Source organism: Euphorbia lathyris, chromosome 9, assembly GCF_963576675.1.
Source record: "Euphorbia lathyris chromosome 9, ddEupLath1.1, whole genome shotgun sequence".
Lineage (NCBI taxonomy): Eukaryota > Viridiplantae > Streptophyta > Magnoliopsida > Malpighiales > Euphorbiaceae > Euphorbia > Euphorbia lathyris.
The window spans coordinates 27,328,965-27,345,307 of record NC_088918.1 but is presented as its reverse complement, the minus strand read 5'-3'; the positions used below and the strand labels follow the sequence as shown (position 1 = coordinate 27,345,307).

The window sequence follows — 16,343 nt, the reverse complement described above, 5'->3', positions numbered from 1 at the left end:
TAGTTCAATCGGTTTCATGACATGTATTATACGGCAAAATTTTAAATTTCATTAAAAAAAATGATATATAGAATTTGAGTAATAGAAAATGAATCCTACTTGCTAATGGAGAGAAAAACTTTTTCCATTGGGAACAAGCATGAGAATTCTCCTTCTAGACGGGGGATGAGGAAAACAGTTTCAACCCCCACTCTGTTTGCAACCTACAAGAAACATATAAAAAAATGTCAAAACAACTAACAATATTTGACACGTTATTATGTTAAGCTAAAGATGCTATTTCGATACAAGTTAACAATTCAAAATATCATATCATCAAAAATCCAACATATAAAAATTTCATATTAGCAAAATCAACATATCATATCTGTTTGTATCCAATTTTCGGATCTACTAAATGTTTAAAATTTCAAAATAGTTGCTTTTAACATAAAAAAAAATCGATTAACATCTTCTACATGAAAGCAACCGCAAACAGGACCAAACAGGTCCTAACTAACACAATTTGAACTCTACAAAAATAAATATATGGCCTCTTACAAGTTAAATGAGAAAGCAAAAAATGTCCAAGTTACATTCTCAAGCAAACTAAAAGTTAATGTCAGCATACATAAGCCAGAACTTACAATGTCAAGAGTTAAGATGAACATAACACCCTTTTAGGTGAGAATATATCATATTAAAACATCAAAATTGGTCCGATTAACTCTTTTATATATAACATGATATGTGACCATATAACTTACAAAACATATACAATTCACATTGACACAAACCCCACTTAAAGAAGTCATTGCAGCTTGAAAAAATGCAGGCTATTCCCTCTTCAAACTCCATGAAATTTAAGATGGTTCCTTCACTTAATTGGTCAGTAAAAGCCATTTGTTCATGACTCAATTCAAATGTCTGTGTTCGTCTCCTCCTCGGGGATCTTTTCCGGAGTTGCTTTTGCTGTAGCATTCTCCTGTTTTGATCTTTCCTTCACCTTGCGGGTGCCATTCGTGCTTTGTGGACTGTTCTGAAACCTTGTTTTGCCCGCGGTAGGGGAAGATGAATCTTCTTTGCGGCTACCCATGCTATGCCGGTGTCTAGCACAATGTTTCCCCACTTCCTCCTTAGCCTGTATTGCATCACCACAGCTCTTTCTGCGGTTTAGTTTTGGTGATACCGGTCGGGTCAATGGAAGCTGGAAACAAATAAAAATACTCACTCAAATATGTTCCATTCAATAAGATCTATTGAAATGATTCTACAGTTCTACTCATTTGTAATAGCCATAATTTAGGGAGCCATAGACAATACAGCTGAATGCTTTTATTCATCCATTTACTATCTGGCAACAGAGACTAAATGATTGCAAGCTCGAACGAAATCTAAATTCAGTTACTTCAGACAAAACGAGAAATTTCACCTCAGAGTTGAAGAAAAATCCTACTTTAAAGTAAACTATTTGCATCATAAATCATCCAGTGTGTACATAAGAATCCATTCCCTATTTCCTTAAAATGTTATCTCTGAGATAGTTGTAAAACTAGCCATGCATCTTTTAACTTAAGAGATGGAGCTCTGATTGTAATACCTTCTTCGGTTCAGCCTTGGGTGGAGGTGGTTCATAGTAAAAACTAGGAACTGGATTCGCTTTGACGACCATGTTCTTCCTAAGTTGCCTGATTGCTGCTTGTTGCTCTTCCTACAATGAATCAGAAAAGTGTAAGATACACAAACAAATAAAATACAAGAAAAACCTAAGTTAGAAGTGTACCTTCGTCCTTGCCTCAGCTTGGTTCTTCTCGGCCTCTAAAGCTCGGTGTTTTTCCTCTAATTTCGAGTAGAACTAGATGAAAGCAATGAAGTAAATAGGCTATGATATAAACACAATGTCAATGAAAAAAAAGTTTCAAAGAATAAGATTCACAAATTACCTCCTTTCGTTTCTCTGCACGGTGAGCAGATTTAAAACTAGGAGCTGCTCCAACAGTTACAGATTTCACTGTTCGCACTGATGCAGCAGTACTAAACACAGCTAAGGACTATTGATCCAGACATAATATAACTAGATTTAACATACAACATAAATCTTAACAGAAGCCTCTATTTTTCTTGCCCCCTTCAGGCGCAAAATGTTAAAAATGCATTCAGAGTTTAAATTTCTAAAACCAAACAAGGATACGAGGAAGCAAGAGACCAATTATCTTCATCATCAGGAGGCTTTTTGTTATCAGGTTGTAATGGCTTCGTCGCAGTTATTGGCGAATTCAGCTGAAGCAAAAAGTAATGGATCAGCACAATATCCATACAAAGATATGGCCCTTTCAGCTTTATGAAATCCAGTTAAACCTCATTCCAAACAAAGATAAAAATATTATGCGCATTAAGTTGCATAGTTCTAGCTGCTATTGAACACATTGGTTGCCTTAAATCCTCTGAAAACTAATTACATGAAATTCCAAACATGTTATGGACCTTAATCAGCAGATTCCTGTAGCATTAGTGTATTTAATAAAGTTCTCAAAGCAAACAACTAGCCCAATCTCATTGGCCAACCACACAAATGCATAGTAAAATTTCAAATTTAAACCACTAGAGAGAATGGGAAAGAAAACCCTTTAAAATGGCTCTTGCACTGAAATGAAAAAGTGAACCCCACTAGTGTCTCTACACATTATGATCTAATTATCTGAAAAGAAAATTTAATCCAAAGAATGGATCCATTTTCCATGTTAAAAAGCCATAGAAAATTTTCAGAAAACATCCTGTTATTGCTTAGAAAGGTCGAGTTTAAAAACTACTAATTTTCCATACTAGATATCTATTGCCTAACATTGGTGCAATGTTGGGATACTTTAAACTGACTTTTGGACTCATCAATATGGCCCATATAATCTTAACCTGACAAAAACCATATCAATGAATTTAAATCGAAGTTCTTATGAAGCTATTAGTATAACCAATGCAGAGAATAGCAAATTGACAATTAGGCTCCTGAGGATTTGTTACCTGTGAATTCTTATTTGCAATAGGGGAATCTGAACTTTTCACATTCGCTGGACAGTTAACACCAGCTCGCTTTTCAGTTGCCAGAGAAAATGGCTGCGGGACTGTGTGCTGTCTACGTGTACCTTTGGCTCCTCCAGATTTTGATGCAGTAAAGCCTGAACTTCTACCACCACTCAGCTTCTGTGCTCCCATTTTTTCATTTTTACCGTCAACCAGTTCACTATCAAAATTAGTGCTTTTGACACCAAGAACACTTTGCTTCTCATTGTGGTTCTCAACTACTGAATCTTCTCCAATGAATTCCTTCTCCTCATACTCCTTTTCTTCCACACTGTCCCCTGAAGTCTTGGGAAGAGCATGAGCACTATCATGAGAGATGCCATTTGACATCAGTGCAACACCATTTGACATCCTATCCATTTCTTCATCTGCAAGCTCCCGCCCCATACTGCAACAAGCAGAAATTCTTATGATTAAAATACTTCATGAAAGTGATATGTTGCAAAGGGATTACAAACTAGTCAAGGCTCAAAATGTGAAGTAGTGTAAAACGCTTGTATTCATCTGCTGAGTATACAAATTAAAACAAGAAGAAACTTCCAAATAGGTTGAATTAAATATTCCACCATAAAAAAAAAAAAAAAAACATCAATTAGTACCATAGGCGAAGCAAATCTCTTTACTTAATTGATCAAAATAAATACAAACTAAAACATCTTCCAGACCAAAAATAGGATGTTCAATAGTAAAAGACCAAAAAGATGGGAGTAGGAAGACCAAGAAGCAGACAATTTCAGAAGGAAATCCCTCAGGATGAGAAAAATCTTCTGAGGTGTAGGATGCGAAGAGAACCACTGGATTCCAGAAAAGTAATTATAGCATAAAGAAAACCAGAAAGTCCAAGAAAAACAGCAAAGCCACAACTAAATTTTACAAACAGATGCACACTTTCAGCATTCCCTGGCTTAACATATGTAAAAGATGTTAGTCCATAAATGAAAAAATCAAATATAGAAGTACCAGCGGTTGTATACAGACCAATTTTATAATTTCCTGCCCTAATGGTGGTGCTCAATCAAGCATCATATGAACATATACCGTGATCTTATGTTCAGTAAACATTTTCCTCATTTCTTAGATTTAAAACCATATTTTTATACTTCTACCCCGTTCTCATGGAAAATCCGGAGGAGAATTGAGATAGGAAGGGGAATCAAACAAAAATAATTTGACACAAATTGGAAAAATATAAAAGCAAAAAGGTAACTAATATGGCTATACATAGAAGGATAGGAAAAGGAGCACTAAACAACCAGCTAACTCATGTTAGCTTCAAAATAAATAAGCAAGAACCATCAAAAAGGGAGAAAAAAAACGGAGAAGTTCAAATACTAGCTAGCGCCAGTTGAAAAAAGTATGAACAAAAATTCATTACAGACCAAATAATTCAATGATCCTTCAACATAAGCACCATAGCGGACACAAACATATCGCATGAAAATCAGAAAAAAGAGTAAACAGAAGAAAAATCCAGAAAATCGGTTGAAAGAGAAAATCTCATTATGAATGAAGCATCAAAGCAGCTCAAGAACTTCCATATGAGGGGGGAAATGGATAATTTACAAGCCGACAGTGAGCTAACACGAGAAAAGAAAGAGTAACCAGAAAGAGCAACTTAAGGAAGAAGAAGAAGAAGAAGAAACCTCAAAAATGGAAAATCAAAGATGAAATAAACAAGCATACATACAGATCGAACCACATTGCATTTCTTCAAAAGAAGAGAAGCATGAGTAAGAAGATAGAAATCCATAGCAGCAAGAATGTGATGAAATATCTTACAATTCCAGTCCGATCTGAGAAGATCTCAAGCTTCTCTGTTCCTCTTCCTCTCTGCGTCTTTCTCTATCTATCTATCTATCTCTCTACCTATCTTTCTCTCTCTAAACTTGCTTCTGTTTCTCTCTCTTCCTAAAAATGAAAAGGGAAAAAAAAACACACAAAAGCAGAAAATGTTTCTGTGATTTTGCTTTTTAATAGCGAGGGGGTTTGTTTAATTTTTAATGTCCCGCTGGTGGGTTTAAATGTATAAGACAGTTTTTTCAGTTTTAACGGCGTCATATAACGGATTATTCATTCATGTCGTTGTACTTTCCTTTTCTTTTCTTTTCTTTACATGGTCTACATTGTTTTCTCTTTTATTGACGGTAACCTAAAATTAGCAAAGTCGTGTATTTTTACTTTATCCAATTACTGTAGTATTACCTAATTATGTTGACGGAAGCATCAACAAATCCTATTTAGCAAAAAGCATTTTCAAACTTTTGAATATTCCGATTCACATTCTAATTTTAGTGTAATGAGTTTCTACTTTTTTATTTGTTAATTTTTTTAGTCGTATTTAGTTGTTGATAACTAAAAAATCAGTTTTTAAGACGCTAGTGTCTCGTGTCTTTAAGGCTCGGTATTTCCCCTCCTCGGATTTCAGGAAGGCTTGGTTAGGTTATAAGCTGAGTGCAATTTGGTCCAGTATCTTCAAAAGGTGTGAGGTACCTGCAACCGAATTGGTAATGTCCGTAGTAATCGGATATGGGAGGATCAGTGTCTTGATTCGGAACTTGCTAGGCCTAGTCGACTGGCTATACCGGACGTCGATTGGACGGTCGACATATTGATTCATGATGGACATTGGGATACTGATACTATTTCTGAATCATTTTCATAGGAAGACCGCCTACGTATCCTTCGTATTCCGATTTCCATATATGAGAACGAAGATAAAGTGTTTGGCGGTGGGAGAAGAGAGGCAGTTACATTGTTAAATTAGCTTATTATACTTTGTTAGCATCACACCCGAGGCCCTCTGAGGAGACTTGTAGCGCTCCGTGGAACAAGCTATGACAGTTATCTTATCCATCGAAAGTCAAAAATTGCATGCAGCCTGGAATATCCTTCCAACTGCTAATAATCTTCGCATTCGATAAGTAAGTGTTGATTATGTTTGTCCTTACATGAGCAGGTTGCTGAGTCTGTCTCCCATTTACTTCTTGCTTGCCCGGTCTCTATGGCTGTCTAGAACCTGTCGACAATGGCAAGAAGTAATCAAAACTTTGGTTGAGCCGTGTTTCGCACACATGTGGCAGGATGTGTGCACAATAGTACGTCTGAGGTAGCCAGAAACTGGGCTACGTTGTTATGGTTCTATTGGTTCGGCCGCAATCAGCTAGTGTGGGAGTGTTGGCCATTTATCCCTTCGAACATTGCTGCCATAGCTGCTCGTTTCCTAGACGCGTGGAGACAGGCATAGGGATATATTGAATTTGATGTTCGGTATCTCCCAGTAGTCCATAGCAGTTATTGGATCCCTCCAGTAGCGGTAATTAATGTCAATTTCGATGCCTCGGCCAGATTGGGGAATGAAAAGATCGGTATTAGAGATGTAATCAGAGACTCGAATGGTTTGTTCGTGGCAGCCCGGTTTACATCTCTTATAGGGATCGTCCCACCGACTTTAGCCGAGGCCATTTCTTACCGAGAGGCACATAGTTGGATCAAGCACCGGGGTGATAGTATAGTCAGCATGGAGGGAGATTCACAATTGGTTATAATTCGTTACTGCAAGAAAATGAAGATGATTGCTCGAGTTTCGGTTTGGTTCTGACGAATTGTCGTGATCTCACCAAAGTTATCCCCAACTGTAGTTTTCATTTTATTCATAGAGAGGCCAATCGGGGGTAAATTACACATATGGTCACTGAACTTTACCCATTTTCACATTATGGCCACTGAACTTCATTTTTTCCCAGTATGGCCACTGAACTTTACACTTTTTAATATCGGTGGCCACTCAATTTTAACTAACTTCTCAAAATAACTGTTAACGACCTCAAAATGAAAATATTCAAGAATTAAAGTTGTTCAGAACGATACTTACCATGAAACCACATTTTTTGTTTTCGAAAATCACATTTTTTTGAGCTTTCTATTTCTAAAAATTCACTTTCTCTCTCCTAACCAAACAACACATAAATGACCTCAAAACGAAAATTTTCAAGAATTAAAATTCCTTAAAATATTATTAACGCTTTGGATTTTTTATTTTTAGCCGTCAACGATCGTTTTGAGACGTTGAGTGACCACCAGTGTTAAAAAGTGTAAAGTTCAGTGGCCATACTGGGAAGAAATGAAGTTCAGTGGCCATAATGTGAAAATGGATAAAGTTCAGTGGCCATGGGTGTAATTTACCCGGTCAATCAGGTAGTTGTTGAGGCTACAAGGTTGGGTTTTCGCTCATCTTCATTGACTGTAACTTCTTTAATCCCTGCATCCCTTGTAAGCCTGATGACTATTGATTAATTGATTAATTTATTCTTTAATTAAAAACTTTAACATAAAATTTGGTTAATACGATGTTTTCATTTAATTTGTGTTCTGAATTTACAATTTGAATGTGTGATAGAGTTGATGGAGAAAAAAACTCATTTTGAACGGTAAAAAAATATAAAACATATATGAAATGTGCAATATCCTTTTAACTAAATTAAATATTTACAACTTACTAATTTAACAAGTATGGACTTAATATGACTAAAAAAAATCAAGCATCTAATGTGTTGAATAGAAGATTGAATGCTAGATCCACCAAAATCGTTATCATAAGAGAACTAACTCAATATGTTATGAATAGTGATATTTGTTGAGAATTACTCCGTAATTCTAGTTAAATTATAAGTTTTTGAAGTCGAGAATTAGTTGAAGTCAAATGATTGCGGTTGAAATACAAAACAGTTTTAAGATTAAATGCTAAAAGACATTAATGCAGTTTGGAAAACATAAACAAGCAATTTTCTATACACTTGGAAGTCATTGGAAAATAAACAAAAAATTTGGATCATAACCTGAACATCAAAAGACTCATGATCACAAGGTAGATCAGTAATCTGAAACATCTTTTGCTTCTTAGCAAAGGCAGAAGTTTTCTCTGAATCCTTAGCTTAATGGGATATAATTTTCTTGCCTTGAAAATAAATTTCTCGAACAACTGCAAAAGTGGAGGGTATCTTCAGCAAGAGACAACGTATGACGTCATCTGATTTAATCAATCTGAATCAACCGATTGAACTCATTGACCCTAATCCAATTGTCAATCTGATTCGACTTTCGGTCTGTTAAAAATATTAGTAAAAAAAAAACACAACCAGAATAAACATAAAAACAACGTAGAAAATATTATTAATTTGAAATTACTAAAATCAAATTAAATGACATAATTTATTTAAACTTTTAGTGAATCAAAAGTCAAACCGAGTAATCTGGGGTTTGATAATATCATTTTCCTTAAAATAGATTTAACCGCAATTGACTATCGTCTCCCAAAATGCAACATAAACGTGAACAAACTCGAACATTATCATCGGAATAGGAATAAAGGTTGAACATAGGGAAAAAAACCAAAATTCAAGTGTATTATTATTTAATTGAACTTAAAGCATATATTGTAAGGAAAATTTGAAAAATGACTCGGTATCCATACTCCAGGAAAGAAAAGTCCAAAAACCAATTACACAAACATATGCAATAATTTCAGGGTGTTGCAATTTTTGCGATTATTAACTTCTAAATTATTGCAACTGTTTGGATTCCAACTTCTAAATTAACAAACTCTAATCGTGGATTAGAAAAAACTGCTCTCTCGTTGCTTTCTTCTCTCTTTTCTTACTGTATTTTATCAAGATCTTCGAACTTTCCTCTCTTTTATGGATCTACTTCTTCCTCCTTTCAACCGGTTAGGTTTACTGTAATTTTTTATTATATTTCTTTTCAGTCAGTGTTTATATATTTTATTGGATCTATTTATTTGTTTGAACTGTATCTGTTCCCCATTATTCTACTATTTATACCTTTTTCGGATTTAGCAATAGCAGAAACGATTTATTTTATACGTAGATCACTATATCTACGTGGTTGCAACAAAAAAAGGACAGATCCGAATGTTCGGAAGGACCTAAATGACGAAGATTCGATTGCAGTTGCTTTTCTCCGGATTTGGATTCCAATGAAATATATGTTTTATTGTTTTTCTGTGTGTTTTGTACCTTTTATGGTTTTTTATGCTCTTTGTAGTCATTTTCGTCCCATTGTGGATTTTGTAAGGTTTTTTACCTTTCCCGTTTCTTGTTGTACTTGTCCTTTTCGTATCTAATGAAGGTATATGTAAAAACAAACTCTGATCGGTGTTTCAGGATGCTTCCGAAGTGTTACAACTGTTTGGATTCCAACTCTCAATAACCAACTCCCAAATAGAAAATGCAACATTTTTCCATACAAAAGGCAACAGTTTGGAAGTGTTGCATCAATTGAATTCCAACCCCTAAACAGTTATAAATCGTTTTTTGAATTTTTTATTTTTTAATAAAAATTAAATTTACAACAATTTGTATTATATCTTTTATCCAACAATCTCTCACGTGAATAAAACTATAACAGGATTCTACGTGATGATAACTTTCTACAATAAATATCTGCATAGGATAGGTAGGACAACGACTCTTGAACATTTCTTGCAAAAATATATTTACTTTACATGTTTTCGATGTGTAAAGTGAAGACATTGAATTGAAACATTCCAGTCCGGATGCTCTTCCATTACTAAAAACGATGTGTTTTACATTAAAAAAAAGTTCAATTAATATTGTTTAATACATCATCAAAAAAATGTCTTATTTGCAAAAATTAATAATTCAAAAATATGATGTTAATAAAAGTTAGTAAGTCAATTTATTACATCACCAAAGTTAACAAATTTATACATAATATGTCACACAAAGTTAATGTGAGAAATGAGTTAAAATTAACCTCAATTCTTTATTTTTCTTTCTTTAACCAGCACTGTAAAATAAAATAAAAAATTATTTTATAACAAAAATACCATGTTTTTTTATTTTAAATATACAAATGACATGATTTTTTTTTTTTTTTTTTGAGGAAACATGATTTTGTTTTTCTTTCCTATATAAAATAACTTTGAGTAGTTTTATAAGGTAGGTGAAATTCTGACGAGGCGATGTTCAATTTCCAACCAACCATACAGCACTCACCGTAGAATGCGTTAACTAACGGCAATATCAAAATGCAAATACTTATTCAATTTTTTAATTTTCACTCATTGACCTTTATTTTATTTTTTTAATTTTTACTCATTGACCTTTATCCGAGACCAAATTTTTCAGCCATATAAGATTTATCCGTACGTTATCGAAAATTGGTTTGACTGGTATTTAACTGTCACCTCAGACCTTCCAAATATCAATTATGTCTATTACTAACAAAATTACAAACATTATGTTAAAATGTTAAAAATTAAATCTGCTATATATAAGTTCATTATAAATTTTTTTTTGTCAAACGGTATAAAATATTTACTGCGTTATCAATATAGATTTAGCTGGTTTGAAATCTATACACCTTGTCGTATTTATCTTTCCATCAGATCTACATCTGTTAGCTGTACTTCTTTCATTTCTACGTGTTTCGGTTTTAGTAAGAGCAGAACAAGTTTATCTTGTCCTTAGATATATAGATCTGTGTGACTGCAATAAAAGAAATGACTCAGATCCGAATGTCCGGAAGAGTCTAAATGATGAAAAATGGGTTCCAACGGTTTTTCAACAGGATTCGATTGACGAGAAATATATGATTTGCATTTTCGTTGTGTTAGTTTTACCTTGTATGGTTTTTATTGCCTTTTGTATTCTATTCTCTACCATTTGTGGATCTTGTACTGACTATAGCATGTATGGTTCCAAAATTTTATTCTTCTTAATTTCATATTGTATTTATAGTTTTTCATCTAATAAAATGATATATGATATTTTATAAAAAAATAGGGCTAATTTCAAATAGATGTCATGTCGTTTCACGGATTTGCAGATAAGTACATATATTTTTGGTTACAAACCAAACCCAGTGATTTGCACCGTTACCAAATTCGTGGCAACTGCCCTAACTCTGTTAAAAGAGGGTTAATTTTGGGAAAAAGTTTGATCTATTTTTGGTTACAAACCAGACCATGTGATTTGTGCCGTTACCAAATTCGTGACAACTGTCCTAACTCTGTTAAAAGAGAGGGACAATTTCAGAAAAAATAATTGACGTATTTTTAGTTACAAATCAAACCATATGGTTTATATCATTACCAAATTCGTGGCAACTGTCCTGACTCTATTAAAAGAGAGGAGCAATTTTAGAAAAAAAAATATTTAACTTTTTTTCTTAAATTCTGGAATTCCACAACGTCTGGAATTCAAAATTCTAGAAAAGAAAGAAGAATTATTTTATCAAAAGTTTATATCCGTAAAACCAGATATCATCAATTTAAAATTAATGTTATTCGGTTTGTTAGAACCAAAATCTATCGTAAAAAAAGTGTTGTTATACCCAGCCACCATTTTCCATCCCTAGCCCATGAAAGGACGAAAATGCCGTTTTAGGTATTGGGAATGGAAAATGGGCTATTTTTTTTGCTATTTCCATATGCGGGCGTGTGGCTATCACTCCTCACCATGTGGTGAGGCGTGGTAGCCATACGCCAACGTATCGGGAGAGTAAAAAAAAATAGTCCATCTATTCAATTAAAACTTGTAAATACATGTAAATACTATACAATTTTAATTAAAACCTGTAAATACTATACAATTTTAGTTAAAACCTGTAACAATAGTATAAGTTCATGAATAAATATTATCAATTAAAACACATAAATTCATATACATCAATGTAATCTAGTCCAAGCCGCTCTCCTGTCAGCATAAATATTGTTCAAGTGACGAACACTCAGATCACGAAATCTATACCATTGGCCGGGAATGAGCAGGTCTTAAACATCTGTAGAGGATAAAATTCCTCACTGTAATCGACACCGTCACCTCTGAAGTCTTCTAACGGAAGCTGCAAATGTTAACTAATGAACATTCGATTCCATTACGATCAAATTCACTAATATTTCGGGGTCTAAACCCTTAAATTCTCTTTTCTGAGTACGGGACGTGTATACATCACGCCCCACCTTGTGGTGGGGCGCATTAGTATTGCGCCCCACCTTGTGATGGGGCGTGATGCTCATGCGCCCCACCACAAGTTGGGACGTGATGCTCACACGCCCGACACCTCGACAGCCACAATTTTTACAACAATTAAAACGTAATCAGAAATGCTTAAACGGAAAAATACCTCGACTTCAACGGATTGGTCTTTCTCGTCTCTTCCTAGGGATGACGGATTGCTTGCCATTATACGTGTAATCTCGGATTTCGGAAAGAAATGGGTTTGGAAGAGTTTGAGAGAGTTTAGGGTTTTCAAATTTTTACTAAGGGGCAGTATCGTCTTTTTTCGGGGCTGGGGGTGGGAAACTCGGGATGGGTATAGTAATCCACTAAAAAAAAGACTCCTAAAAAAGGCTTAATACATCATTTGCCCCCTGAACTAGTCCAAAATGATTGATTGGCCCCCTGAACTTTTAAGGTGTCTCGATAGCCCCCTGAACTTGCATAAAATGTAATCAATTAATCATTCGGTTGTAAAAAAATAAGTACGCATCTTAAAAAAGTAAAACGACCAAGGTCGGGATATGCGATTATAATATTAGAGAAGAAAATGTTTTATAGTTGAATAGATAAGAAATTCTTTTTTAACATGTTTTAATCTATTTTATGAAGTATGTAATAACATTTTAAGGCACGTGTAATATATCTTCCGCATTTGACTTATTTTTTTACAATTGAATGATTAATTGATTATATTTTATATAAGTTTAGAGAACTAACTAAACATTTTATATAAGTTTAGAAGACTATCGTGATACTTTGAAAGTTCAGGAGCCAATGAATCATGTTGGACAAGTTGAGAGGCAACCTAAAAAACAACAGCATAAGGCAGAGATGGAAATAAATAACACCGACGGGGTAGTGGCAACACGTTGCGCCAAAAGTCTAATTCCGCCTATTCGAATCTTATCAACAGATATTACTATTTATTTTTCTTTATCGCTTTATTAGTTTGTTCTTTTTTTTTTCTTAATATATCATACAAATTCACTGTTCAATTTTTGAATGACTATTTGTCGGAGGAAAAGTCCTTAAAAGGGTAATATAGTCAAACTACATAGTACCTATCGTCGTATCATTATCTAACCTTTGGAAATAATTATCTTTTCTAATTATGAATATCATTCAATTTGTACTGTCTTGCTAATATTTCTCCCAAATTTTTTCTTATATAAATGAAAAGTTTAAGTGTATCTGTTCAAAAAAAAAAAACAAGTGTATCTATTTCTAGAGTTAGAGTAAATTACAGATCTAGATAAAGATTTAGATTAAAATATACAAATTACCTTCGCAATAAGCATAATTAAGCTCTGAATTTTATCCTTTGATCAATTGTTTTTCCACATTTAACCTTTATTTATTGCTTCTGTTATAGATTAAACTCTTATTTAACTTTTCCGTTGAATTTGAGCTGCATACATCGTTAGAACAATTCGACTTGTTGACATGGACAAATACTCCCTCCATTTCATATTACATGTCTTTTTAGAGACTCGTATAGAAATTAAGGATGTTGGAAAAAAATACATTGTTATCTCTTATTTATTTATTCTATAATAAGTCCATTATTCTAATTAATTTTTGTAAACCCACATTTTATATTAGAAAAAAATATGACTTAACGTGTACTGATCATATAAAATGACATGTAATATGAAACAACAAAGAATCTCTAGAAAGACATGTAATATGAAACAGAGGTAGTATAATAAAAGAGTTTCTTGACTAAGAGAGATAAAAATTAAAAAGTAAAAAAAAATTATATAAATTAATTTCCAGTATGTTCTTCTAAGTTCGACCTTATCCACTCCAATTTCGCGATTTCCAAATCGATATTTTTCCCTAACACTAAAATCTATTTCCAGCAGGTTCTTCCAAACTCGATTTCCAGATTAAAAAATTTACTGGAAATCGATTTCTGTAATTTTGTTTACTTTTTACTCTCTCCCTTGGTCAAGAGACTTGTTTTTTATTTGTCCACGTGCAAATAAAAATGTCCACGTCAGCAAACTGAATCCCTTAATAGTGCTTATCATCCAAACTTGATGGAAAATTTAAATACGGATTGAATCTATAACAAAATCAATAATTAATAGTTCAATGTAGAAAAATAACTGTCAACCTTAATTGTACTTTAAATAACTATAATTTTTTTTTTTTTTTTTGAAGAAGTGTAAAATTAAAAACCTTAAACCTAATAGACATGGATTCCAACTCCTTACAATTTAGTCTAACTATCATTGGGTTTTTACTGGTTTACCACCAATGGAGAAAGTAAGTGTCACACGGTATCAACGAGTTGGCCCCGTGACAATAATAACATCATTACACATTAGCTTCTAAATTGCATTAAATATTTCGTGAGGAAAATTCAAAATATTATTATTATTTTCTTTTGGTCTAATTCTCCTCCAACCTCTCTTAACTTGTCCAAATTGGTCATTTTTTACCTCTCAAACTAATCGAATATCTTATTTACCCCCTTAACTCCATAAAAATGGTAGTTCTGGCCCCCTTAAATTGTCCAAATTGGTCATTTTACCTCTCCCAACTCATCGAATGTCCTATTTACCCCCTTAACTCCATAAAAGTGGTATTTCTCACCTCTTATGATCCTATTTACCCTCTAATATGGGAATGCGGAATAGTGATCTGGATCTTCGTCGGACAGGTCTGGCTTCTTCGGGGATCGGCTCTGCGCGGGGATCGGTCCCTGCGGACACTCCGAAGATCAAGACAGTTAGTGGTTCAAGAGAGCTTAATAATCAAATGTGAATGAGGTAGGAAATTAGTTACCCGATCCCTTCTTCTTCCTTCACTCTTGTATTTATAGCGGATTGAATTGGGCCCGTGGGCCTCCTGTTATCTTGACCCATTCGTTGGTCGGACATCGTTGGGCCTTCCTGGGCCTAGGTGATATTCTGAATCAAGTAGTCCCCCCCCCCGGCGAGTGTAGCCGAGAATTGCATGCGAGGAGATGCGGATTTAATAGGCTTATTTGCTTCGTAACGAGTGGTGGACAGCTGGACGATAGGTGCTCGATTTCGTCATTGAGACCTTTCAGATTGATGCATGCGCTTGTGGTTTTTAGTGCGCAATTTACTGCTCCTTCAATAAATGCTCCTGCACGCGCCGTAAAAAAGGCCTTGAATGTTGTGCCTTGCCGGCGCCTCCACCTTTGCTTAGGTATAAAATACAGGGGGAGGCACTACTTCTGCTTTATTTCGTCAAATTCTCCTCCCATTACGATTTTGGCCGTTGCGCTCTTCCTTTGGAGCCGCTGTTTTTATCGATCGTTTCGACGTTACTTCGTCGTTTGCTCGCACTTGCTGGGCACCGAGTATACTGATTTGGCGGCGCTCTTCTGAAGATTCTCCACGACGCTTGTCGTAACCTTTTGAGGTCAGTCAAAACGCTTGTCTCTCCTGTTTTTAGTTCTTGTCTAGTTTGTTTTCTTTCTGGGAAAGGGGAGTATGTCAGAGGGTTCTTCGCGGGGAGCCCTAAAGCGACTGCCGCCAGTGACACCGGACGACTTTACACTCCGTGACGCTTCCCGAAAACGATCTGTAAAGCGAAAAAGACGAGTAGGGACGGCGGAGGAGGGCGGTGCTGCCGCTGGAAAGAAAAGAAAAACCGTCGTGGTACGCACGTCGCCCAGCGTTGAGCGCCCCCTTGGAGGGCCTGCCGCTGGTGTTCTTGAAGTAGTTGTGGTTGTACCCGAGGGAGTGATTACCAAAGAGCGACCTTTGGCCTCGATCTATGAACAAATGCGGGAAAAGGTATGGACAAGGTCGGCAGGTACGACGAGTATAGACGGTAAACGCTTTGAGGGGAGGCACCATCCGAAGATGCCGGAATCCTTTGCGGTGGACGATGCCTATAGTATTATTGTGTCGGCAGACTTGGCCTCTATTTCTGTTGTGTATAAGCTAAGGCAGCCTTATGAGTTGGTGGCGCTGGAGGAAGATGATCGAGCTCATCATGTTGGCGGGGCAAATGAGCTGGTTGTCTATGAGGAGCAGTTGGAGTCGGGGATACGGCTACCTCTGCTTCCCTTCTTTGTTGAGGTGTTAAAAGAGTATGACTTGTGTCCAGGCCAAATTCATCCGAACTGGTGAAGGATGATGGTGGCGTTCTACTCCTTATGTCGGTCGGCCGGACACCGAGCTACCGGACTTGTGTTTCGCGAGTTCTTTCGGCCGAATAAAGGACCCCGCTCCCAACACGTGACTTTCTCTCACCAGAAGT

The 16,343-nt window shown here is 35.4% G+C and overlaps 1 protein-coding gene across 1 annotated transcript; it reads right to left on the bottom strand.

Annotated features, from left to right (window-relative positions):
• Positions 1-548: 548 nt before the first annotated feature.
• Positions 549-5,041, bottom strand: LOC136206072 (protein WVD2-like 2). The gene is made up of 7 exons (XM_065996988.1): positions 4,837-5,041; positions 2,998-3,445; positions 2,171-2,259; positions 1,923-2,013; positions 1,763-1,834; positions 1,580-1,690; positions 549-1,186 (listed from the first exon to the last, which is right to left on the bottom strand). The coding sequence occupies exons 2-7, from the start codon at positions 3,442-3,444 to the stop codon at positions 899-901; spliced, it is 1,098 nt and encodes a 365-aa protein (XP_065853060.1). The 5' UTR covers position 3,445; positions 4,837-5,041; the 3' UTR covers positions 549-898.
• Between the last annotated feature and the right edge of the window lie 11,302 nt (positions 5,042-16,343).

Bases quoted from the DNA above. Each gene is read 5' to 3' on its own strand.
- LOC136206072 (XM_065996988.1), bottom strand. From the start codon at position 3,444: ATGGGGCGGGAGCTTGCAGATGAAGAAATGGATAGGATGTCAAATGGT. The intron at 2,260-2,997 runs GTAACAAATCCT...TTTTTGCTTCAG, and splicing joins TTGCAAATAAGAATTCACAG to CTGAATTCGCCAATAACTGC. The intron at 2,014-2,170 runs GTATCCTTGTTT...AGCTGTGTTTAG, and splicing joins AATTGGTCTCTTGCTTCCTC to TACTGCTGCATCAGTGCGAA.